The sequence below is a fragment of the Musca autumnalis genome, unplaced genomic scaffold (genome assembly GCF_047663935.1).
Source record: "Musca autumnalis isolate F117 unplaced genomic scaffold, ASM4766393v1 scaffold_1, whole genome shotgun sequence".
Taxonomy (NCBI): domain Eukaryota; kingdom Metazoa; phylum Arthropoda; class Insecta; order Diptera; family Muscidae; genus Musca; species Musca autumnalis.
Window position 1 is genome coordinate 70771395 of NW_027411644.1, and position 27540 is coordinate 70798934.

General features: G+C 37.8%; 2 protein-coding genes across 3 annotated transcripts in view; both read left to right on the forward strand.

Moving 5' to 3' along the window:
• The window catches only part of LOC141400922 (A-type potassium channel modulatory protein KCNIP1), a 195241-nt gene that overhangs the window by 24270 nt on the left and 143431 nt on the right, over positions 1 to 27540 (forward strand). The window lies entirely within an intron of this gene.
• On the forward strand, positions 16183 to 23661 carry LOC141389788 (uncharacterized). Its single transcript, XM_073961912.1, has 3 exons — positions 16183 to 16420; positions 23080 to 23498; positions 23606 to 23661. The coding sequence occupies exons 2-3, from the start codon at positions 23081 to 23083 to the stop codon at positions 23659 to 23661; spliced, it is 474 nt and encodes a 157-aa protein (XP_073818013.1). The 5' UTR covers positions 16183 to 16420; position 23080.

Below are 27540 nucleotides of genomic sequence, written 5' to 3' on the forward strand. Positions count from 1 at the left end.
GGGCCTTAACATTAACCCCCACCACCTCCTGGGTAATTAAACAAATACCCCCAAAAAACGTTGGCAAATCAAAGTTTTTCACTTTGGTGTCTTTCCCCCTTTCCCAGGTGTAAGTAAAATAAACACACCTTCCAAATCATTTATGTTTGTCAAACATTTTTCCCTTGCCACTAATTCTTCATAAACACATAACGACGCCTCCCTCCTCCTGCCCACCATCAATGAAGTGGCGTTACAACATCTCATTAAGAAGAATAAAAAGAAAGTGCAGCAGAGAGAATAGTGAAAATATGTTGAAACTTTGAAGAGCATACTTAGGCTAAGTTTATTTGTGTGGGTGGGCTTAACGATACCTTATATAAGTATACAAGCGAATATCCTCAGAATACAGGTTGTGGTATGCTCGGTTGTTAATCATCTTGTCAACATGTGTTTGTAATGTTTATTTTTGATTCTTAGTGGAAGACACTAAAGGCCTGGGTAAATAAGCTTCCTCGCCTGCTTGCCTTGCTTTCCTGCTTCATTTCTGATATAATAAAAATAAAAGAATACAGGAGGCCGAGCAAATTTTGAACTGGGTTGCCCCTTTCTTTTTCAGAAGCAAGCAAGGTAAGCAGGCGAGGCAGCTTATGTACTCAGGGCTTAAATCCTTTCAGTTTTGAGTTTTTGGGAGAAAGAATCACAGATTTTTTACGTGGATTTTCTTCACTTTTTATACCCTCAGCATTTATGCTAACGAGGGTATATACACTTTCATACGGACAAAATGTGCCTCATCGAAATAATGGTTTTAGACCCCAAGTATGTTTGGACGAAATGTGTTTCAGACAATTTGGAGTCGATTGAGCAATGTCCGTCCGTCTGTCTGTCTGTCTGTCTGTCTGGCTGGCTGGAGCGCACGATAACTCTCGAACGGAGCAACCGATTCGTTTCAAATTTTGGTTTTCGTAATATTTTGCCCAAATTTAGTTTAAGTTCGAAGATGGGCTATATCGGTCCACTTCCGGTACCTCCCACATAAAAGTTCGAAAATGTTCGGAAAATTTGTGCGCACGATAACTCTTGAAGGGAGTAACCGATTTCGTCCATACTTTGCACATCCTGAAATGTGTACCAGACTTAGATAAGGTTTCAATATGGACTCAATCGGTCCACTCATTCGGGTACCTCCCACACAAAATTTCGGAACAGTTCAGTTTAGGGCCATCTCTCGAATCGCTTTGATTTTTGATTTAGCAGCTTGTATTCACTGCCCTTCATACGACGGTCCAAGTTTCATTAGGGGCAAGTCCATACTTCCTGAGAAAATAGCATGAAAGTTGCAAAAACCTCCTATGACACCGCGTGAGGTGGTTGGAGCGCAAGATAACTCTAGAACGGATCTGGCGATTCGGTCCAAAATTTGCAGTTAGTAATATTTTGTCCAAACATGGTTTAAGTTCGAAGATAAGCCATATCGGTTCACTCTTCCAGATATAGATCAGGTTTAAATATGGACTATATTTGTCCACTCCATCCGGTACCTCCCACACAAAATTTCGGATAAGTTCACTTTAAGACCTGATATCGAATCACATTGATTTTTGTTGAAGCAACTTGCATTCGCTGCCTCAATTACGATAGTAAAAGTTTTTTTTCAGGGGCAAGTCCATACTTCTTGAGCAAACAGCCCGAAGCGTGTAAAAACCCCATAGACACCATATGTTGTGGCTGGAGATCCACTTCCATAATGGTCAATGTCGATCCATTCCTTTTAGTATCTCCTCCGCAAAACTTTTGATCTTTAATCCTAATCAACATTTTTGTCGGTTCAAACGCCCAACATTTTTAAAAACCCCGTAAATAAATTTTTTTGGGAAAAATTGTTTCAATATACACAGGCTGAGGGTATATCTCTGTCGGCAAAGCCGACTGATACTTTTTTACTTGTTTTGGTTTCAGCTCATTAAAAGCGAAGTTTTCTTATTTTTTGTTCACATTTACGATGACCTTTAAAAGGAGGGGTCTCTGTAAAAATTACCTCCAGATGGTTTTCTATCTGCTCGAAGACCTTTAAAATACTTTCTTTCTGTAAGAAGGTACCCAGAATATCTTCTATTTGTCCGATGGGCTTCAGAAAAAATTATATCTGTATTTTACGGCTTCTGAGGATTTTCTAACTTGTCAAAGGCCTTCAAAAGGATTTCTGTCAGTACTTGTGGCCTCCAGAAGGTATTCTATCTGTTCGAAAAACTTCAGGAAGAATTAATCTCTACGAAGGACTTCAAAACAAATTCGATATGTATTTAAGGCCTTTAGAAATTCTTGGGTTTGGGCGTCCCCTAGAAAAAAGCAGCCTACTATGAAAAAACGAAAGAAAAGAAAAATAAATCCCTCTAAAGTTGACGAACCTCGCAAACGTTTTAAGGACCATGATCTGCCAAGCTGCACTTGGAATGTTCGCACTCTTTATAGAGAAGGTGCAGTTTATGCATTGGCAGATGTACTTGAAAAGTACAAGGCCGACATTACTGCCATACAGGAAATACGATGGATTGGGAAAGGCGTCACAACCACACCTAAAGCATGAGTTTGTTTGCGGATTTGTAGTTGGTCGGAGGTTAAAACATCTGGTCTCCAGCTTCACCTCAGTGAATGAAAGACTAGCTGCAATTCATTTAAAAGCAAATTTCTTCAACATCATCTTTTTTTTGCGCTCATGCTCCCACTGAAGACAAGGACGAACAGACCAAAGATATATTTTACGAGCGCTTAGAAGAAACTTATGACCGTTGTCCTGACCATGACATTAATATTATTCTAGGCGATTTTAATGCCAAAATTAGAAAGGAGAATATCTTTGGTCCAACAGTCGGGAAATTCAGTCTTCACAGCGAAACATCTGACAATGGTATGAGGCTGTGCAGCTGCAAACAACATGGTGGTTAGCAGTACCAGATTTAAGCATCTCGATATTCATAACGGCACTTGGCTGTCGCCGGAGCAAAGAACAAGAAATAAAATTGATCATGTTGTGATAGATGGAAGACATGCATCGAGCATGCTGGATGTACGATCGTTTCGAGGTGCAAATATAGACTCGGACCACTACCTTGTTGCAGCAACATACCTTTGCTGATCAGATTAAATGTAGCAAACAAACTGCGAACAGACACAACACGGAAGTTAGACATCGGTAAGCTGCAATCACAACAGATAGCCACAGCCCGAACTGCTTAATCAAAACACTCCTCGTTCCGATAACATATCAGGGCACTGGCAAAACCTTGCCCACTCCATGCAAACAGCCGCAAAATAATAAGGCAGCAGGAGCCAGCCGAGCTGTTCAAAACGCTGATAAGGTGTATGCATCAGCTAGCAGAATCTGCCAGGAAGAACGCGTACCCGACGATTGGAACCTGAGCATCCTGTGTCCCGTCCATAAGAAAGGAGATAAGAATTTATGCTCCAACTATAGGGACATAAGTTTTCTCCCTATCGCCTACAAGATAGTGTCAGGGATATTGTGCGAACGCCTGATGCTCATGGTCAACGAAATAATTGGGTCATACCAATGCGGATTTAGACCTGACAAGTCCACCATTGACCAGATATTTACCCTGCGGCAAATCCTGAAGAAGACCCAAGAGATGCAGATCGACACCTACCACCTTTTTGCCGATTATAAAGCAGTCTTTGACAGCCCGCTACTTTCAAAGGTATTCCAAGCCATGTCTGAATTTTGTATTCCCGCAAAGCTCATTCGGCTTTGTAAAATGACTGTAACTGACACAAGATCTTCATTTAAAATAGGAAAGAACCTCTCCGAAGAGTTTTGTACCAAAAGAGGTTTCAGGCAAGGCGAGGTTTCTTTTCAACATCCTGCTAAAAAAGGTTATACGAGAGGCAAACGTCAAAAGAAGTGGCACATTCTACACCAATAGCCACATGTCACTTGCTTATGCTGATGATATAGACATCATGGGACGATCAGTAAAAGAAGTAACCGATACCTTTTTGAAGGTCGAAGGAGAATCTGCTAAAGTGGGTCTGGCGGTAAATGGCGAGAAGACCAAGTTGATGGTGTCGACGCGCAATGCGTCCAATGAACTTGGACCAACGTTGAAGTTGGTTCCTATAATTTTGAGATAGTAAAAGATTTCGTATACCTCGGCACCGCCGTAAACACAACATACGACATCAGTTGTGAAATAAAAAGAAGAATTGTAATGGCCAACAGATGCTACTTTTGGCTTAAGTAAGCACTTTAAATACAAAGCCACAACTCGTCAAATAAAAAATAACGCTATACAAAACACTGATACTACCCGTGCTAATGTATGGTTCCGAAGCCTGGGTACTTGCGCAAGCTGATAAGGAAGAGCTTGGCGTGTTTGAGAGAAAAATTCTTCGAAAGATCTACGGATCAATCTGCGTAAACGGTGAATATCGACGTCCCATGAACCACGAGCTGTATCTGCTATACAACGACATCAATATAGTTAAACGTATCGAGGTGTAGCGATTGCGTTGGCTAACCCGCTAAAAAGGCGTATAAATTCGAGCCACATGGCCTAACAACTACCCAGAAGTCATTCTGAAGGTCTTCTATCAATTCGAAGGTCTTCAAAATGAATCTTACCTATATAGCAGGTCTCCACAAGGGTTTCTATTTGATCAAAAGGCCTTCAGAAGTAATTATATCCGTACTTAAGTCCTTGTGGAAGTGTTCCATCTATTCGAAGGTATTCAGAAGAATATCTGCAGGAACATGTATTATATCTGTACTTAAGTTCTTACGAAAGTATTCTGCCTGCATAAAAGGACTCCAGAAAGACTTTCATCTGTTTCTGCCTGTACAACAGGCCTCTAGCAGGTCTTAAATCTGGTCAAATGCTTTAAAAATTCAATTTATATAACAAGCCTACAGAAGACCTTCCGCCTGTCTGAAGGCCTTTAGAAGGAACTCTTTCTGTATAACAGGCCTCTAGACGGCCTTTCATGTTCAAGGGATTCTATCTCTTCGAAGGCTTTAAATGGCTTTATTAAAGAATATTTTTTCCTTTGTCGTTGTTTCTTTATAGTCAGAAGACCTGCCAAAGTCCTTCAGAAGACGTCTAAATCGACTCCAGAAGGCCTTCTATTTGTCCGAAGGCCTTTAGAAGGAATTCTATTTGTACTTAAGTCCTTCTAAAGGTTTCTATCTGTATAACAGGTCTCCAGAAGTTTTTCTATCTGGTCGAAGGCCTTCAGTTGGTCATCTAACTGTATAGAGGCCTCCACATCTATTTTAAAGTCTTCAGAAGGATTTCTATTTGCATAACAGGACTGCAGAAGTTATTTTACTTCTTTATTGTACTTCTAACTGCATAGAAGGTCTCCAAATGATATTTTATCTGTTTGAAGGCCATCAGATGGACTTCTATTTGTATAACAGGTCTCCAAAAGGTATTCTATCTGTCCAAATGCCCTTTGGTGGACTTTTATCTGTATAACAGGCCTCCAGAAGGTCTTGTTTTTTATATTTGTATAAAGAGTCTCCAGAACATCTTTTATCTGGTCGAACACCTTCAGAATAAAGTATATCCCGATAAAAGTCCTCCAGAAGGTCTATTATCTGGTCGAAGGTCTTCAGAAGAAATTATATCTGTACTTAAGTCCTTCTGAAATTCTTCTATCGGTATAAGGTGTCCTATCTGCAATCCAAAAGTTCTATTATCTGGTCGAAGGTCTTCAGGAGAAATCATATCTGTACTTAAGTCATTCTTAAATTCTTCTATCGGTATAGCTGGTCTCTAGAAGGTATTCTATGTGGTTGAAGACCTTCTGAAGGCATTATAGCTTTATAACATGCCTCCAGATGATATTATATCTGATAAAAGGTCTTCAGAAAGAATTCTAACCGAAGGCTTTCTGAAGGAATTCTATGTATATATAGGGTTCCAGAACGTGTTCTATCTAGTCGAAGACGACCAGAATGATGTCTACCTGTTTTACAGGATAGTCTTCTATCTTATAAGAGAATGTTTTCTATATATTCAAAGGTCTTAAAAATTAATTCCACCCCCATTGAATGTCTCCAGAAAATCTTCTCTCTGTCTATTCTATCTGCTCGTCGTTGTGAGAAGCGTTTGCATATGTAACTTAGACCTGCAGAAGGAATTCTACCTGCATTTAAGGTCTACTACAAAGTCTATAGAAGAAATTATACCTGTATTTTATGACTTCAAAAGGTCGTCAATCTATTCGAAGGTCTTAAAACGGAATTCTACCTGTATTGTAATGTACTTAATAAGTTTTTCCCAATAATTGCAGTCATTAGGTTTGAAGCTAGTGCTACTATTATGGGATATCTATCAGGACTATAAATAGATCCAGAATGCCCAAAAGAAAAGAGACGATGGGAGCCTTTACATCGCTAGCTAGTCGGTTATGGGGGAGTTCTTGTCTCTCATCTTTAGACATAATTTCGTACAGAATATTTATTTTAGACTCCCTTGATACTGAATGACTACTATTTATACTATCAATAGAAAAAATGGGCTAGATCAGTCAAAAACAATTACAACAAAAAAATACCCCTGTTTTGACTGGATATGAGAAAACAAGAAAGAATATATAAAGACAATGTTCTAAATTAACGAGATAGGAACCTTCAGATGTTATAAGGTTCATCTTCAACCCACACCTACCTTTTCCACGTTAAAATTTGTATCGGGACCCGAGAGAGATTACACCTAACCCTTCCTGTCTTGCAAGAAACACAAATTGTTAGATTTAGCAATTCATTTTGATAAATGTACTTTATTTCAACCCATAAAGAATTTTAGCATGTGGAGTATGTAATGTAGTTATAACAATATTTAATTCATTTTTTTTCTTACAATTTAAAAAAAAGGTTTTGTTTAGAAAAAATATTTAGTAAAATAATCAGTGTTGTTTTTTTTATAGCCAGGAAATTTACTGATATGAGAATTTTACCGGTTAGTATTAAATATTTTTTTTTCGGTTTAACCTAATAAACCTGCAAAGTTTAACAAAAACTGGATAATGATCTTAAAACGTAATGATGCGTTTGATATGTAAACAAATAAGAAAAAATTACTATTGTGAATGAATGGTTTACACTAATGGGTAAGATAAGGAGGAGAAGAATGAATATAAAAGAAAGTATAACCGAAACCTACATACAAACAATGTAATGACAAAATCTGTAACTATGGGCATATATGGTAATATGAAGGTGCAAATAGAAAACAATGGAAGAAAGAAAAAAAAAGGGAGAACTTCATGTGACGCTATTGCTGTTACTGCTTGTGACCGAAACAAAAGATCAATGATGGGTTGATTTCTTGTTCTTTTTTTCTCTATTTTGTATAGTTGTAATTATTTGTCATGAAGTTTTCACCTTGAATTAAATATATGAATTTAGAATTCCATTTTTACTCACCCAAATGCGTTGATGACGTTGAGGCCTCAGCGGTGTCAACCCTTTGGTGTTCAGGCTAGATTAATAGGAGTAATTGATTATCATAAGATGCACGTTCATGCCAAAATTTACCACATAGTTTTCTTTGTTTTTAAACATTCATATTCACTCTTATTCTTTTTTTTTACACAATTAGTTTTCTTTTTTATGTACTTTAGGATGGATAATATGATTAAAATATAGATGTTATTACCACTTAAATTTCTTAGAATAATTAATTAGCGTTTTTTTTAAAGATATCTTCAATATTTGTTTTACACAACACTCCGTAGTTTAATTCGCAACGATTCTCATGATAGACGCGAGAAGACTGATTGTTTGTTTGGAGTGAGTGAAACGCCTGAGGTGATATCCAAATGGAATTTGGTTTTTCTCCTTTTCTGGAATTTGTTTTTGCCATACAGTAGGGCCTCTTATTTTGAAAAAAACTTCCCGTCTGGAGTGATGGGGAAGAACTGAATCTCCCAAATGTTTCCCTTGCTGGATTTCTGGGGAACTAGATGGATTCCTTCTGGCGATTTTCCGAAACTGTCGGAATTTAATATATACCAATGTGAAGAACATATACTTGTTTAGGCAGTATTTAAAAGGATGGCAGAATATTCTCACTGTGAAGGAATGATTATGATATAATCATTCGATAAGTTCGTAGACGGAGATTCTGGTAAAGATGAACCATCGGCTACGTAGAGCTAGTCCAGGATGGTTCCAAGGAGAATCTATGGCAAACGAGAATTTGGTTAACATTTTTAAGAAAATTGGGTCTGCGTTGCTACCCGTCAAAGGGTTTCCCAACGAGTTTCCTCAATATTTTTGCCACAAAAGTCGTCTTTATTTCCACGATGATTTCAGAAATATCCGATGTAGAATATATATATGTATATATGATAAATTTGAACCAATATGAAGTTTGTGATTTTCAATTACGTCTGATCGCTTGAAGATTCACGTGGAAAAGGAAGTTGATATTTCTTTTTTTAATACATAGGAACTCAATTGACGTATGTCAATTGAAGTCGATAGCTCCGCTATCCGATAACATATTTATAAAAGCCGCAGTTGTGTTATCGAAATTATAATCTCACCAATACCATATGTTGGTATAGGACCAGACTTCGTATTAAACGGCATCCTTGTAGTTGGACGGATTGTAAGCATAACAGAAAATGTTGGGTTTTTTTAGGGAATTATTAAGTGAACAAAGCCATTAACGGAGGTCTACCCTAATATTACTTCCCCTTAATTTGTCATTCCAATGTATTCATCAAAACAATGCACATTGGGCCCAATGACAGGTTTTTGAGGCAACAAGTCACTGGAAGCAGCTAGAGCTACCAAATTTCGTTCCAATGTTTTTAATGGGCATAAAAGTACTTCTGCAAAATTTGGTAAGAATCGGTTCAGATATAGATATAGTTTTCATGTATATGTTTCATCCGATTTAATCCGATTTTATTTTTAAGCCCCACAAAGGTCACAATTTGCATCCGATCGCCTTAAAATTTGATATGGTAAATCCTGTTCAGGTTAGAATCAGGTCCTGAAAATTTGGCTCTGATCGGTTCAGATATATATCTACATATATATAGAAACCTTTTCAGGTATACCATGATGTTCGAAATATAAATCTTCTGAAATGGCTGGACCGAATTTGATAAAATTTTGTTTGTAGATTCATAAGGTCTGAGAATAGATCGTAAGGTACTTTTTATACCGAAAAATGGAGGGGGTGGGGGACCTCCCCCACAACAAGTTTTAGCCAAACGCGAAATCTCAGAGATTATTAGACGCATTGGTATACAAAACAATAGTAATTGTGACCTCTATCATTAATTTATGTTTTGGAAGTAGAAAACCGCGATCGCGTCCGTTATTTGAAAACTGTTTGTAGTACCAGTTATTAAATTTAAAGATCTAGAATATTGAAGATTTCAATGCTTGGTGTAACTCGGATAAGATTACTATAAAATTTGGCGACTTGTGTCATATTGAGCATCGTCCAGTCCCAACCCAGTCTAATAAATTAAAATATCCACATTTTTAAGTGTCACGCTATCTGTAAGTAATTTTCTATAAGTATTCGGATCCATACGGACATGAAATTTTTTTACACATATAGTACTCACTATTACCTTCTATCAGATATATATAGTTTCGACAATACGTCGCAATACCGCGAGTTTTATTCCAAAAACTATTTAAACTACAATACGAACTACACAAAAAATACACCACAAGTCTACTTCAAATATTCCTTACCAAATCTAACTTCTTTTATTTCTTAATCAGAATATTAATTTATATACCTTTACACGTTTTATCCATTAAAAAAGCTGTTTATTAAATCAGCGGTTTTTAATTGCCGAGCGAAACAAATTTGTTCTGCGTTGGATAAATTTTTATAAAATTTTACAAAGTAACATGCAATATCTTTGACAGCTCGGTATGTGACCACGAAGCGTTGCCAGGTTGAAATGATTTTGTTTCTAAGTGGCTCAAAGTGTTAAGAATCTAATCCCGTTACTAATTTATACAAATATATGACTTCAAAACTAGACTTTTTGCCTCAGAAACCTGCCATTGGGCCCAATGTGCAATGTTACAAATACAAGTAGTTTTATTCTCTTAACAAATTCTCGCATGCGATATTTTGCTACCATCATTGTTAAACTATTTATTCCTCTCAGATTTTATTCTACGCTGAGTAACTTGAATTTGGGTTTTACGCTACAATATCTCATTACAGTATTTAAGGTTTCTTCTAAGACATTTTCAAAGAATTTTATCTGCACGAAGGCCTACAGATAGAGCTATATATGAATTTTATGATTTCAGAAGGTTTTTCTATATATTCAAAGACCTTAAACATGAATTTCATCCGCATTGAATATCCCCAGAAGATCTTCTATCTATTCTATCTGTTCGTCGTTGCGAGAAAGGTTTGAAGGAAGGAGAAGGGAAGAACGAATTCTACCTGCATATTTAAAGGCTCCATAAGAAATGATACCTGTTATTTATGACTTCAGAAGGTCGTCAATCTATTCGAAGGTCTTAAAAAGGAATTCTACCTGTATTTAAGATTACTTCTAAGACATTTTCAAGGAATTCTATGATTTCAGAAGGGTTTCTATATATTCTAAGGCCTTAAAATGAATTCCACCCGCATTGAATGCCTCCAGAAATCTTATATATATTCTAACACCTCAGAAGGAATTCTATCTGTATTTGTGGCGTTTGAAGAAGAAATTCTATAGTATAAAAATCTTAGAAGGTCTTCTATTTGTTCCAAGGGCTTAAGAAGGAATTCTATCTGTATAAAAGGCCTCCAGAAGGTCTTCTATCTTAATAATAATGAACATTTTTTCTTTGACGTGGTTTCTTTATAGACAGAAGACCTGCTAAAGACCTTCTATGTTCAGAAAACCTCTTAAAGGCCTTTATAGACGGAAAACTTATAAAAGGACTCCAAATGGCCTGCAGAAGGGCTTCTATATGTTGTTCTATGTGTTTCTAGGCCCTTCAGAGGGAATTCTAAATGTTTAACACCACCAGAAGATCTTCTATCTGTTCGAGAGCCTACAGATGGCCTGAAGAAGGGCTTCTATATGTTGTTATATGTGTTTCTAGGCCCTTCAGAGGGAATTATACCTGTATAACACCACCAGAAAATCTTCTATGTGTTCGAAAACCTCCAGATGGCCTGCAGAAGGGCTTCTATATGTTGTTTTATGCCTTTCTAGACCCTTCAGAGGGTCTGTTTAACATGTTTAACACCACCAGAAGATCTTCTATGTGTTCGAAAGTCTTAAGAAGGAATTCTCTCTGTATACCAACTCTTCAGAAGGTCTTCTATCTATTCGAAGCCCTTAAGAAGGATTTTCTCTCCGTATAAAAAGGCCTTCTAAAACTTTCAATCTGTTCGAAGGCTTTCAGAAGGAATTATATATGTGTAAAACCCCAGTAGGTCTTCTATATGTTCGAAGGCCTTCAGATGGAATTATATCCGTATTTAAGTTGTTCAGAAAGTCCTCTATCTGCACTAAAGGCCTCCAGAAGGTATTTTATCTCTTCGAAGACTTTAAGTGGATTTATTAAAGAATATTTTTTCCTTTGTCGTGGTTTCTTTATAGACAGAAAACCTGCTGAAGACCTTTTGTGTTCAGAAGATCTCTAAATCGAGGCCTTCAGAAGGAATTCTATAACAGGACTGCAAAAGGTATTTTATCTGGTCGAAGGCATTCAGAATGACATTTATGTGTACTTCTAACTGCATAGAAGGCCTCCAAATGATGTTCTATCTGTTTGAAGGCCATCAGATGGACTTGAATTTGTATAACAGGCCTTCAGAAGGTATTCTATCTGTCCAAATGCCCTTAGGTGGACTTCTATATGTCTACTATCATGTTCGAGGGCCTTCAGAAGAATTCTATATGTATAAAGAGTCTCCAGAACGACTTTTATCTGGTCGAACACCTTCAGAATGAAGTATATCCTTATAAAAGGCCTCCAGAGGATTTATTATCTGGTCTAAGACCTTCAGAAAAAATTATATCTGTTCTTAAGTCCTTCTGAAATTCTTCTATCGGTATATGGTGTTCTATCTGGCCTTCAGAAGGTCTATTATCTGGTCGAAGGCCTTCAGAAGAAATTATATCTGTACTTAAGTTATTCTGAAATTCTTCTATCGCTATAACAGGACTACCGGAAGTATTATATCTGGTCGAAGACCTTTTGAAAGAATTCTAGCTGTATAACATGCCTCCAGATGATATTATATCTGGTCGAAGGTATTCAGAAAGAATTCTAATCGAAGGAATTCTATCTATATATAGGCTTCCAAAACGTGTTCTATCTAGTCGAAGACGACCAAAATGATGCATATCTGTACAACAGGCCTCTGTATAAAAGGCCTCCCGAAGGTTGTTTTTATTTTGCAGATGAACTTCTAACCCTATAATAGCCCTCCAAACGCGCTTCTCTTTGTTTGAAGGTTATCAGATGGTCTATTAGTTATATAACAGTTCTCCAGGAGGTCTTTTATCATATCAAAGGCCTTCAGGGGGCTTCTATCTGTATAACAGCCTTCAGAAGGTCTTATATCTAGAAGGTCTTCCTTCTCCAAACCATTTTTTTCCGTTACCGACAAAAATCGGTGAAATCATGCTTACAGTTTCGGCAATTAACGACATTATTCGGTAAGTTAGCGGCCAATAAAAAGTAGTCAATCGTAAAATTCTACCGATAGCAACAGTGTTGTCAACTCTTATTTGAATTTTTCATTAATAATTTTGTGTTTAAATGTTACTAAAAAAATTAGTTAGAGAATCGTACTACTGAAGGTCTTCATGTAGATAGAATACCTTCTGAAGGCCTGTTATACAGGTAGTAGTCCACCTGAAGGCCTTTGATCTGATAAAAGACCTTCTGCCGAACTGTTATACAACTAGAAGTCCAACTGATGACCTTCAAACAAATAGAAGGCCGGATCGCACTACAGAGGGCCTTCTATCTGTTCGTGGAATTTTTAAAGAACATTTTTCTCTTAATTCTGGATATTTTAAGGAATATTTATTTATACCGAAGACCTTTCTATGGCCGTCTTTAGACAAATGTCTAATGACATATGTCCTCCTAAGTATCTTCATTAGACCGAAGACCCCTTAAAGGCTTTCTATGGACAGAAGACTTTTTAAAGGTAATGGGCATAAGACCTTCTAAGGGCTTTATATGGATAGAAGGCTTACTTAAGGCCTCCTGGAGACTGAAGACCTTTGAGAGGTCTCCTATAGGCGGAAAATATTTTAAAGGCCTTCTTTAGGCGGAAGGTCTTTTAAAGGCTTTCCATAGGCAGAGGACCTCCCAAAGGCCTTTAACAGACAGTAGATTTCTTAAAGGTCTTCTATAGACAAAAGGGCCTCTTAAAGGCTTTCTATAGACAGAATATCTTTTGAAGGCTGGAAGGAATGGAAGACCTTTTAAATAACTCTTTTAAAGGCTTTCCATAGACAGAGGACCTCCTAAAAGTCTTCAACAGACAGCAGATCTCTTAAAGGTCTTCTATAGACAAAATACCTTTTAAAGGCCTTCTTAAGGTTTTAAACAGAATACCTCTTAAAGGCTTTCTATAGACAGAATACTTTCTAAATGCTGGAAGGAATGGAAGACCTCTTTTAAAGACAGATGCCCTCCTAAGTATCTTCTTTAGACCGAAGACCCCTTAAAGGCTTTCTATGGACAGAAGACTTTTAAAAGGTCATCTATGAGCATAATACCTTCTAAAGGCTTTATATGAACTGAAGGCTTACATAAGGCCTTCTGGAGACTTAAGACCTTTTAGAGGTCTCCTATAGCCGGAATATATTTTAAAGGCCTTCTTGAGGCGGAAGGTCTTTTAAAGGCTTTCCATAGATAGAGGACCTTCTAAAGGCCTTTAACAGACAGCAAATCTCTTAAAGGTCTTCTATAGACAAAAGACCTCTTAAAGGCCTCCTATAGACAGAATATCTTCTAAAGGCTGGAAGGGATGGAAGACCTATTAAATAACTCTTTTAAAGACTTTCCATAGACAGAGGACTTCCTAAAGGTCTTCAACAGACAGCAGATCTCTTAAAGGTCTTCTATACACAAAAGGCCTTTTAAAGGCCTTCCATAGAGAGAAGAGATCTTAAAGGTCTTCTATAGACAGAGTACGTCTTAAAGATCTTCTATAGACAGAAGTCCTCTTAAAGGCCTTTAATAGACAGAAGAACTCTTAAAGGTCTTCCATACACGGAAGTCATTCTTAAGGTCTTAGACAGAATACCACTTAAGGGCCTTCTATTATCGATAGAATAACTTCTAAAGGCTGGAAGACCTCTTAAGGACCTCTTTTAAAGGCTTTCCAAAGACAGATGACTTCCTAAAGGCATTCAACAGACAGCAGATCTCTTAAAGGTCTTCTATAGACAGAGTACGACTTAAAGATCTTCTAAAGGCCTTCTATATACAGAAGTCGGTAACTCAAAAACTGAGTTAGAGGCACTACTGAAGGCCTTCAAGTAGATAACAAATCTTCTGAAGGCCTGTTATACAGATAGAAGTCCACCTGAAGGCATCTGATCTGATAGAAGACCTTTTGGAGAACTGTTATACAACTAGAAGTCCATCTGATGACCTTCTAACAAATAGAAGCCCGGATCGCACTACAGAGGGGTATCTATCTGTTCGTGGAATTTTTAAAGAACATTTTTCCCTTAATTCTGGATATTTTAAGGAATATTTATTTATACCGAAGACCTCTTTATGGTCATATTTAGACAAATGTCTAAAGACAGATGTCCTCCTAAGTATCTTCTTTAGACCGAAATCCCCTTAAAGGCTTTCTATGGACAGAAGACTTTTTAAATGTCATCTATGGGGATAAGATCTTCTAAAGGTTTTATATGGACAGAAGGAATATATTTTAAAGACCGTCTATAGGCCTTTTTTAGGCGGAAGTGCTTTTAAAGGCTTTCCGTAGACAGATGACCTCCTAAAGGCCTTCAACAGCCAGCAGATCTCTTAGGCCTTCCATAGACAGAGTACGTCTTAATGATCTTCTAAAGGCCTTCTATGGACAGAAGTCCTCTTAAAGGGCATTCATAGATAGAAGATCTCTTAAAGGTCTTCCATACATAGAAGTCGTTCTTAAGGTCTTAGACAGAATACCCCTTAAAGGCCTTCTATATACAGAAGACCTCTTAAAGGTCTTCCATTAATTAAAGGTCTTAAGGTCTTCCATAGGCAGACTAACTTTAAAGCCCTTATATACACAGACGGCCTCTTTAAAGCCTTTCATAGACAGAAGATATCTTCAAAGCATTCTATAGACAGACGTCATCCTTAATGACTTCCAAAAACAGAAGAAATTTTAAAGGTCTTCTACAGACAAAATACCCATCCATAGACATAAGACCTCTTAAAGGCCTTCTATAAACAGAACACCTTCTAAAGGCCTTCCATAGACGGATGACCTCTTAAATGCCTCTTTTAAAGGTTTTCCTTACACAGAGGTCCTCCTAAAGGCCTTCAACAGACAGCAGATCTCTTAAAGGTCTTCTATAGACAGAAGACCTCTTAAAGGCCTTCTATAGATAGAATTCCTTCTAAAGGCCTTCCATAGATGGAAGACCTTTTAAAGACTTCTTTCAAAGGCTTTCCATAGACAGATAACTTCCTAAAGGCCTTCAACAGACAGCAGATCTCTTAAAGGTCTTCTATAGACAGAAGACCTCTTAAAGGCCTCCTTTAGACAGTAGATCTTAAAGTCCTTCTATGGATGGAACACCTGTAAAATCCCTCTTTAGACAGAAGACCTCTAAAGGACATTTATAGTCAGGAGGCCTCTTAAAAGGCTTCTTTATACAGAAGACCACCCTCCTAAAGGCCTTCTTTTGTCAGTAGTCCTTGTTTAATTCCAAATGGTTTCCGCATTTTAGGAAATTTTTAATTTCTTCTGCCGTTAGAATTTGAATATATCCAGCACAAATGCAACTTTGTGCATTCGCACGAAGTGATAGATGTCAAATTCTAACGAGTAAAATTCGCGCCACTTTGCAACACCTAGCTTACTCGTTACATTGTAACTTCACTTCTTTTCGGATATTCGTCCACGAAGCAACACAATTTGTAAATAAAAAGGTAAAGATATTGTTTTCCAAACAATATTATTAAATAAAAGATTTTAATTTTATTATTACAAAAGAATTGATACTGTCGTTTTCCTTTTTGGTTTTTTTCTTTTTATTGCTCCGCAAACATTGGTCCTGTTCGAGCCAAATTGAATTGGTTTTTGTGCACAACAACAAATCTAATTGGTTTTTTTTGTCTGTCCTTTCCAAGGCGCACTGACTCCGTCAGCATCACCAACAACACTTCATCATCACCATATTCATCTTCATTACCATCACCAAATATCATCTAATATTGTTTAAGGTGAGTACCGTCAATATTTGTGAGCATTCGCGTGTGTTTTTTCTTGCATTTCTGCTAAAAAATCAAAGTGTTAATTTTTTCTTAATAACTAAAATACGTCCGTCTTACAACACCGTCGATCGTTGTTGTTATAGTTTTGCAAATAACTACATTGCATATTCTCAGTAGGCGAGAATAATACAAGAAAGTGTGAAAGTGTATTAAATAACCAAAAGCAAAAAGTGCAGTGAACTTTCAATAATACTTGTTGGTGGCAAAATTCTTTTAAATAAGATTCATAGTGTTGTTAGTGTTTTGTTTATCCCTATTTAAAGTGCCCAATTTTAAAATTTTAAATAGAAGCAAAGGGAAAAAGAAGAAAAAAAAAAACACTAACAAATATACCTGCCAACCATCGTCACTGCTTGTTCGATTATCGTTGCTTGTTGGTTATATACACATACACACATATTATTGATATACGAGGGCCGGTTCAAAAGGCAGTTATACGACGGTCGGTTGAAAAGTTTGCATTCAATTTAAATTAAATTTTTGAAATTTTATATCGATTTTTTTTTGAGAAAAAAATTTATTCGAGTGAAAAAATTATCAAACGGGTCGACTTTCGGTGCACCCTACACTCGATATTAAGTAAAGTAGACTCAAATAAGTGATTTTTCCCGAATATTTTATTAATTATAAATATATTTCTATATTTATTTGAATTGCTTATACAATTTATTTGATTTTTTGGAATCTTATTGTTGTTGTTGGTCGTTCGGGTGTATTTTACAGTCCGTACACCCTACTTTTGGTTGAAATTTTTTCGAATTTCTAGATTTTTTGAACTTTTTTGAATTTTTTCCCCCTTCTTCTTGAAAAATAATTGGGTTGTGTATTTTTCGACACAGCTAACCGATTTTTTTTGATACACTGAGGAAAATTGTGTTACTTTTCGGTACACTGGGAAAAATTAATTCGTAATTTTTTGTTGAATTTTCTTGGGTTTTGGAGTATTTTTCGATACATTAAAAGAAAATTTTGGTATTTTTCGATACCGATTGTAAATATTTTTGGATTTAGGCAATTTTTTTCGAATTTTTTGAAGCGTTTTTGTTTACATTGGTGGTTTTTGGATCTTAGAATTTTTATTCGAAAACAGGATATAGTGAATTTATTCGAATTCATTTGGTGTTTGTATAATTTTTTTCGAGCGATTTTGGAAGATTTTTATATTTTTTTGATTTTTTGTGCTTTCGGTTCAATTAATTTAAATTCTAATCAAAATGTCGCTTACTCCTTTGGACTTTTTCATTAGAGCCACTGATTTCCTTATCACTTTCGATCAAAATCTATCTGCTCTCCGAGATGAAGATTTTGATGTTTACATTCTTGAGGCGCAAGCCGTTGAAGTAAAGGAAATGTGGGGAAAAGTCAAAGATAGGTATGATGAATGTCTTAATTACCTAAAAACTTCTGATCATCCTGATCCTACAGATGTTACCTCGGCTGAGAGTAAATACCAGGTAGCGTTTAAGGCATTCATAAATAGCATTGCCATGATTAATAGGAAATTGGATAAAGTTAGAACACCGAAGACCTCTTCGGCCAATATTGGGCACAATGGAAATAGTACCCTGCGATCGGAGTACAATGGTTCCGATGATAGTTTACCTATTTCTCAGGTTTCTCATCGTACGGGAGCATCAATGGGAGCGTCAGCGTACTTAGGTGAGAGTAATTTTCATAATTTGCATCTACCTCCTTGCGATATTGATGTTTTCAACGGGGATTTCCTTTCCTGGCCGACATTTAGGGATTTCTTCTCCGCTGTTTTTATTAAAAATAACAGTCTAAGTGACATTGAAAGGTTATGTCACTTATTGAAAAAGACAAGTGGCGAAGCGAAGGATATAGTTTCCAAGTTTCCTCTTACCCATAAGAGTTTTGACTTAGCGTGGAAGGCATTAAAGGCCACTTATGACAATGTTCGTATACTTGTCAATAATCAATTGAAATTATTATTCGATCTTCCGGTCCTTGAAAACGAATCTTGTTCAGGATTGAAAAATTTACAAAGAGGAATAAATGGTTGCATTTCTGCAATGGCCATTTATGATGTCTCTACAGCTGATTGGGACCCAATATTAGTTTTCACTTGTATGCAAAGGTTGCCCAAAGATACTGTCACCTTGTGGGAACATACAGTAAAGGACAAATCTGCTTTGTCAACTTGGAAAGATTTGGATTGTTTCCTTTCGGAAAGAATTCAAACTTTAACATGTCTTCGAGATATAAGGGGTATAGATTCTTCCAAAAAAGGTGATAAAAAGATTCGCTCTCACGTAACTAAAACATCGACTAAGTCTTCTTCCGCTCCTTCTCAAAAATGTTGCGTTCTCTGTCCCAGATCTGTTCATTCCTTGCGTTTATGTCCAGAGTTCATAAAAATGACAGTCGAAAGTCGCTATTCGGTGATTCGTAGACACCAGTGTTGTTTGAATTGTTTGACTGTTGGGCATGAAGTAAAGAAATGTATTAGCAAGCATAGTTGTGGAAAGTGTAATAAGCGGCATCACACGCTGCTTCATAGAGCAGCTTCAAATATTTCAGATGGTTCTAGAGCTGCTCCTCCACTACAAAGAAATTCGAACTCTTCCTCGGCGCCATCTTCTTCTTTTGCTCCACCTTCTTCTTCTGCAATTGATCCAAATTTACCAACGACTTCGTCAGGTTTAACGTCGGGTCAATCAAATAGACAATCGTTCCATGTTTCACAAAATAGAAATGTGTTATTAGGAACTGCAATGGTAAATATTATTCACCACGGAATTAATTATCCTGCTCGTGCGCTCATCGATCCCGCGTCTGAAGCTTCCTTCATAACTGAGAAATTGCAGAGACAGTTAGGCATTTCAACAAGTTCCACTCTTGCCACGGTCTCAGGGGTAAATCAGACAGTTTCCACTACATCGAGGAAAATATGTTCGCTGAATATTGGCTCTCCTATACAGGATTCATTGATATTACAGTTAACTGCTCTAGTGGTTCCTAGTATTTCTGGAAATTTACCCTCGTTTTCGGTTAGTCCTGAATTCGCTTCTCGTTTACCAAATCTTCGTTTGGCAGATACACAGTTATTCGACTGTAGACCGGTAGATATGTTAATAGGAGCAGATTTATACCCAAGGATTTTGTTGCAAGGAACTCATATCAATCTGTTAGATTCATTAGTGGCACAGAAAACAGTTTTCGGGTGGATAGTTACAGGTCAAGTCCCAAATTCCAGTGTGAGAGTGTATTCCACTACAATTTCCTATTCTGAAGAGGAAAAGTTAGACAAAACTTTGTTACGTTTTTGGGAGTTAGAGGAACCCCCTAAACGGTCCATTTTGTCTCCTTCGGACAAATTTTGTGAGGAGAATTTCAAGACTACGACAGTAAGGGATTCTGAAGGCAGATATGTTGTTACTCTCCCTGTTAAGCCAGAATACATAGGTCAAGCTGTGTTAGGACATTCTAGAACGAATTGTTTACGACAATTCCTTCGTAACGAGGCTTCACTGTCACGAAAACCAAGTATTAAAGAGGTGTACGATGGGGTAGTAAAAGAATATTTAGAATTAGGACATATGAGGTCGGTTTGTTCTGCTTCAGCAACGCCAATGGTTTGCTATTTGCCTCATCACCCGGTAATAAATCCAGAGAAGCCCACTACCAAATTAAGAGTCGTTTTCAACGCCTCCAATGGTACTTCTAGTGGCAAAAGTCTTAACGACATTTTGTATGTAGGTCCCACCTTACAGTTAGATTTAGTCCTCCTTATTTTGAGATGGAGACTTTTCCAGTACGTCTTCAACTGCGATATTGAGTCAGTTCAAAACACACACCTCTTCAGAGAATAGTTTTTAGGGATTCTCCCGACAAACCCATTCAGGACTATGAGCTCCAGACAGTGACTTTTGGTGTTAACTGTGCACCGTATTTAGCTATACGGACGTTATTACAACTAGCTGAGGATACCGAAAGGGAATTTCCGCTTGCTGCCCACATATTACGTAGATGTATGTATGTGGATGACGTTTTGGCAGGGTATCACGATTTGGGCTCCGCTCAAAAGGCTCGTGATGAACTTATTCAAGCATTATTATCTGCCAAATTTGAATTAAGAAAATGGACGTCAAATGACCTTGCCATATTAGAAAAATTGCCCCCTGAACATTTGTATGACACAAAGCTTCTTACATTCGTAGAAGCGAGTAGTTCTAAACCCCTAGGGATTCGATGGAACGCGCAAACAGATTTGTTCTATTTCAGTGTGAACCCTCTCGTTCATAAAGATAAATATACAAAACGGGAAGTTTTAACCACTATCGCCAAGTTGTTTGATCCTGTAGGTTGGTTAGGACCAGTGATAGTGGTAGCCAAAATTATAATGCAAAAGGTTTGGCAAGATAAAATTGATTGGGATGATTCACTACCATCTTCGACGGAAAGTGAATGGCAAAAATTTGTTGACACCTATAAGGATGTTAATTCCATTAGCATTCCTCGATGGGTTAATTATGCTCCTGATTGTCAAGCCGAACTTCACGTTTTTTCTGATGCCTCTGTTAAGGCATACGCGGGGGTGATATATATTCGTATTGTCACACCGAATGGGCAAATTTACACTAATTTACTGTCTTGTAAGACCAAGGTTGCTCCGCTCAAGTCGATTTCATTGCCTAGGTTGGAACTATGTGGTGCAGTTTTGGCTTCAGAGTTGGTGAAATCAATTATTTCTGAGATTGGTATAGAGTTTCAAAGGATATATTGCTGGACAGATTCTACGATCGTCCTTTCGTGGCTTAAAAAACCCCCTTCAACTTGGACAACATTCGTTGCTAATAGGGTGAATAGAATTCATGAAAACGTTGGTCAAGAAAATTGGTATCACGTGCGGTCAGAAGACAATCCCGCAGATTTAGGTAGTCGTGGACTTTCACCGGCGGACTTAGCTGCTTCTGAAATGTGGTGGTGTGGTCCTTCGTGGTTGCGCTTAGATAGTTCGCAATGGAATCTTCCAGATTTATCATCTCTGGATACTGATCTAGAGATGCGAGGTGTAAAAAGTCATGCGTCATTCTTTTCAGAATATTCGGACATTTTAGAAAGATTTTCGTGTCTGAAAACGGCTATAGGAGCCATTGGATACATGCTTAGGTTTTTCCACCGCACTCATCCTCTGCATAGGGGAAAGCATAATTTTGAGGAAATAGCTCTTTCGAGTTCTGAGGTCCATTTTGTTAAACTACGTTTAGCAATGTTAGCTCAAAAGGTTCACTATGTAGAAGAATATAATAATCTGTTAAATAAAAGGCCCTTGCATTCTAAGAGTTCGATTTTGTCCTTAAATCCGTATTTAGATGAAGCAGGAGTCATGAGAATTAATGGGCGTTTAGTTAGGTCGCCAACTCTTACTCCTTCGGAAACACATCCTATACTACTTCCATATAATAGTCGATTTACTTATTTGTTATTGCAGGATATTCACATTCGTTCAATCCATGGACAAATTCAATTAATGTTGCGTATAGTTCGTAGTGAATATTGGGTACCTCGTCTCACTACATTGATTCGTACAGTAATTAGTCGTTGCAAGCGTTGTTCATTGTACAAAAGTCGAGTTTGTACTCAAATCATGGCAGCTCTCCCTCCGGAGAGAACAACTTTCACTAGGCCATTTGCTACCACAGGGGTAGATTTTGCAGGGCCTATTGACATAAAGTCATTCACGGGCAGATGTTGCAAGATTACTAAAGGATACATCTGCGTTTTTGTTTGTTTTTCGACCAAGGCCATACACTTAGAAGCTGCTTCAGATTTATCTACGACAACTTTCTTAGCAGCATTTCATAGATTTATTTCGCGCCGAGGTTGCCCTAAGACAATGTTTTCAGACAACGGCACCAACTTCGTTGGAGCTTCGCGACAACTAGAGGAAGATTTCAAAGGTTTCTTGAGGGAAAGTCGTGAGCGTGTTTGTTCTGAATTAAGTTATCAGGAAATAACATGGAATTTCATAGCTGCTGGGGCTCCACATATGGGTGGCCTTTGGGAAGCAGCTGTGAAAAGTTTCAAGATGCATTTTAAGAAGAATGCAAAGAACATAAAATATACGTTTGAGGAACTGTCTACACTTCTATGTAGGATAGAAGCATGTTTGAATTCGCGGCCACTGTGTCCTATGAACGACAGTCCAGATTCTCAAGTGGCACTTACTCCGGGACATTTTTTGATAGGATCTCCAATTCTTGCTCCTCCGGAGCCAACAATAAATGAATCTCCCCTGCATATCGTTAACCGGTTTAGAAAAATGAAAGCTTTAACTCAACAATTCTGCCTTCGGTGGAAGGAAGAGTATTTGAAAGGTCTTCACAAGCGCTATAAATGGAAATATCCGGAGCGCGATATACAGACGGACGATTTAGTCGTCATTCGTAATGAACAGCTACCCCCCACTTCGTGGAAACTAGGTCGGGTTATCAACGTTTTTCCGGGTGTCGACGGGCACGTACGCGTGGCGGATGTTCGCACAGAAAACGGTGTTGTTAGACGGCCGGTAGTTAAGTTGGTCATTCTGGCCAACGAGTAGTTAATTATTATGATACTATCGCGGCATCTCTCCTTTTTCGCAGAATGGAAAATTTGAGCAAGATTGCCGCTACCCTCCCCGACATTGAAGATGAACTTTTGATGTCCGATGAAGAGAGGGACCTCGACATAATGATGGCTCCTGAAAAAGAAATCGACAATCAAGATCCTATCGATGGTTGTGCCCTTAAGGCAAAAGAAGTGGAGGACGCTCCTATCCGGGAGATTGCACAAAATCCTCCACTCGATGATTGTGCCCTTAAGGCAAAAGAAGCGGAGGACGCTCCTATCTGGGAGATTGCACGAAATCCTCCGCTCGATGGTAGGGCCCTTAAGGCCAAAGGCACTGAGGTGGCTCCTATCCAGGAGGTTGCACTAACACCTCATGTTCCAAGTTTAAGTATGGAAATCACGGAAGCCGCTCCTATCCGGGAGGTTGCACCAAAAGCTTCCGGTGAACAAAGTAAGTCGGCTCCGTCGACTTCGGTTCACTCAGGTTCGAGAAGAAGAGAAGAGCGCTGTGCATTCTGCAACCAAGGGCACAAACTACGGGATTGTTACAAATTCCAGCAAATGTCACACGACAAGAGAGTTCGGGTTGTCGTGTCGAAGAGACTATGCTCTAACTGCTTCGAGGGTGGCCATTTTTATAGAAACTGTCCGAGTAAGAGAAGATGCCAGGTTTGTCAACGAAACCACCATACTCTTTTGCATCCTACGGGCAAGTCCCACAACCCAGACCTGAGAAATTCGAAACGCCAAATTGTGGTTCCTCAGCGTCCCGGCCCGACTTATATATCCGAATTGTCTCCCATCACTCCCTTCCATAATCCCATCCCCATGTCCACTCCTTTATTGTCCTTCCAGCCCACCGTAACATTAACCCCAACCATGGTGGTGAACCTCAATCTGGGTGATCGAAGAATCCCTGTAAGGGCCCTTTTGGACTCCTGTTCAGGGCACAGCCGAATCTGCCATTCGCTTGCGCAGAAACTAAATTTGTGTTCGGTGCCGATGGGACATGGCATGTTTTCCCAAATAAATGTGGGGTCTTTGTATGAACGGGCCCAAAACGTGACGGTGTTTGCGCAGGTCATGCCGTTACGAGATATCGTGAAACCTTCGACGTCAGCACCCGAGAGTATAAAGGAACGATACGCTGGTCTACAATTAGCAGATCCCGAGTTCTATAGGGCGGGACACATAGGTCTCATTCTTGGGTCTGAGGTTTACCCCCGAATCATCAAAATGCAAACCTTCTCGAACCCGGGTTTTCCGTTGGCTCAACTCACTATATTTGGGTGGGTTATTACTGGGCCTTGTAGCATGTAGTATGAAGATGTAGCGCCAATGAAGATTGGCATGGGCTCTCCGAGCCACTTGTTTTTTGAAAAAATTATTTAATAAATGAATTAAAAGAAAATGCTCACCGTTGACGGTTCTACCCTTGAATTTTCATATATGTACATAGACACATTCATAACTAGATATTAAGTCGTTTTAGTTGTAACATCGCTGGATGTTCCAAGGTGGCCGAGAAATGTTTAATTCCAAATGGTTTCCGCATTTTAGGAAATTTTTAATTTCTTCTGCCGTTAGAATTTGAATATATCCAGCACAAATGCAACTTTGTGCATTCGCACGAAGTGATAGATGTCAAATTCTAACGAGTAAAATTCGCGCCACTTTGCAACACCTAGCTTACTCGTTACATTGTAACTTCACTTCTTTTCGTATATTCGTCCACGAAGCAACACAATTTGTAAATAAAAAGGTAAAGATATTGTTTTCCAAACAATATTATTAAATAAAAGATTTTAATTTTATTATTACAAAAGAATTGATACTGTCGTTTTCCTTTTTGGTTTTTTTCTTTTTATTGCTCCGCAAACAGTCCTTTAAAAAAGACTTCTATGAACAAAAAACGTTTTGAAGGTATTCTGAAGACAGAAGAATTCCTGCAGGTCTTTGTTATACTGTTCTCTTTGTTCACTCCCCTTCTTTAACGCCTTCTCTCTGCTTTCGAAAACTTCGAATTTTTTCTTCTTGTTTTAAATTGTGTATTTTGACCTTTTAGTTTAATTGTTGACCCAATTTTCATTTTTATTGTGCAATGACACAATGTTTTTTTTTCATTTCGTATTACCACTTAATTTGGTCGTCGCACACATACACGCATACACACATGCACGCACAACCACAATCCTCTAAAGGATTATTATTTAAATTCTGACAAAAAAAAACTGTAAATAAAACTAACAAAACTCAAATAAATGAATGAAAAGTAACTTTGGCAGCCATTGGGACGCCATGGCAATATAAATAAGTACGGAGGCGATACATATGGAGGAAGAATTCTTAATGACTTCCTATTGAAATAAACCCCCCGCCACTTCCTCGTTACAGCAAAGAAAGTTTTCTCTCCAAAAAATAACAACTTTATTTTGAACAAGAAAAAATTCGAAAAAAAAGAAGAAGAAGACAATCAAAGCTCCAAATTTATTTACTTGTTGTCCTTGTTTTTAAAAACTTTACATTCAATTCTTTTCTTTTTTTGAAAACTTCAACAAATGTTGATATGTGGTGGATAACAACCACACACCGCCATTTCTTTTTCTCAGAGTCACATGGAGGACAATAAGGACGACTTTAACCACAACAAAGCAATGGAAAACAATAACAAGAAGAAGAACAGCAAGCATTATTCGAATAATAAAAATGTTACTCGGCTACAAAACATGTGAATATCCCTTTATGTATGTGTGAGTGTACGAATGTGTGTGTGTTGGGGGTTTATTTGTTTCCTCGTTGTGGGAAGAAGGCAAATGTTTTGTAAGCATAACATGTTTCAAAAAGACCAAGAAGAAGAAGAAGCAGCTGAAACAGAAACATGTTTAATCTGATAAAACAAAAAAGAACCAACAGCAAGCGAATGCCACATATTCTCCAGGAGTAACTCTGCCAGAGAGATACGCACAGAGGACAGAAACAGTCAGTCATTCGCATACCCAAGTAAAGTAAACAATTTTATGGAGAACATAAACAGCAACAACAACACCAATTGCCACTCACACACACACAAAACAAAAGGAAATGCCAACACATCGCACACAGGAGAGTCATTCGTAGCATTCTTGGCAGCAGCAGCCTAACCTAACCTATGGAGCAAAAACATGCAAGACACTACAAATATGTTTATAACGGTATATCTTTATAATTTATGGTCATAATGTGTCTCTTTATGTTTCAGTGTATGTGTGTGGGAGTGTGTGTGTGTGCCTGTTTACATTTGCAAACTGTAACAATCGTGACAATAACAAACAACTGTCACCATGATTATTACACACTAATGTCACTTAAATCTTGGGCTGCTAAGTGGAAGGGCTTGAAAGCCTTTAATGAATATGTACATACGTACATATGTATGCGTGAATGAATATACATATGTAGGTTTTTAATTAGAAATGCTTGATTAAGGATAAATCAAAAGTCACTTGCCTCTAGAAAACCTTTAAAGGGTGTCCTGTGTATAGAAAACCTTTAAGAGGTCATCTATCTAACTAAAAGAACCACAATGTCTTCTCTCTACGAAGCACCCTTCCAAAGCCTTAATTAAAAACTTTTCTATCGGTAGAAGACTCTTAAAAGGACTTCTATCTATGAAAGACCTTTAAAGGTTTTCTGTCTTAGGCGATCTTTTAGAGGTTTTTTGTGTCTAGAAAGCTTCTTTGTCTAGAATACCTTTACAGAGTCTTTCATCTCTATAAGACCTTTTAGAGGACTTCTGTGTCTAGAAGATCTTTAAGGACAGACCGTCTAGAATAAGGTCCCATACGCAAAGAATGCCTTTATGATGTCTTTTAATAGATAAAGACCTTAAATACAGAGAGTATTCCTTCCAATGCCCTCGAACACATGGAACCTTATTATTTATATAGACCAAAACCTTCTTAAGTCATAAATACAGATAGAACTCCTTCTAAAGGCCTTTGAATAAGTAGGCAACCTTCCAGAGGCCTTTAATGCAGGTAGAAATAATTTTGAAGACCTTCGAACAGGCAGAACAGGACTTGAAATGCATATAGAATTTCTTCTGAAGGATTTCGCGTAGATAAAAAACTTTCCGGAGGCCTTTAAAGTCCTTTGAGCAGTTCGAAGACGCTCTAATGTCATAAAATGAAGACAATCCCTTCTAAATGAATTCGAAAATAAAAATACCTTCAGAGGGCATTTAATGCAGGTAGAATTCCTTTCGAAGACCTTTGACTAGATAAAAGATGTTCTGAAGTCATAAAATACATATAGAATTCATTTTGAAGGCTTTCGGAAAGTTGGAAGACCATCTAGAGGCTTTCGAATTGATGAAATACTTTCTGGAGACCTTTAATTCAGGTAGAATTTCTTTTAAAGCCCTTTGAATAAGTAGAGAACGTTCTGAAGTCATAAAATGAAGATAAAATTCCTTCTAAATGCCTTCGAACATAAGGAATATATTCTGGGGCATT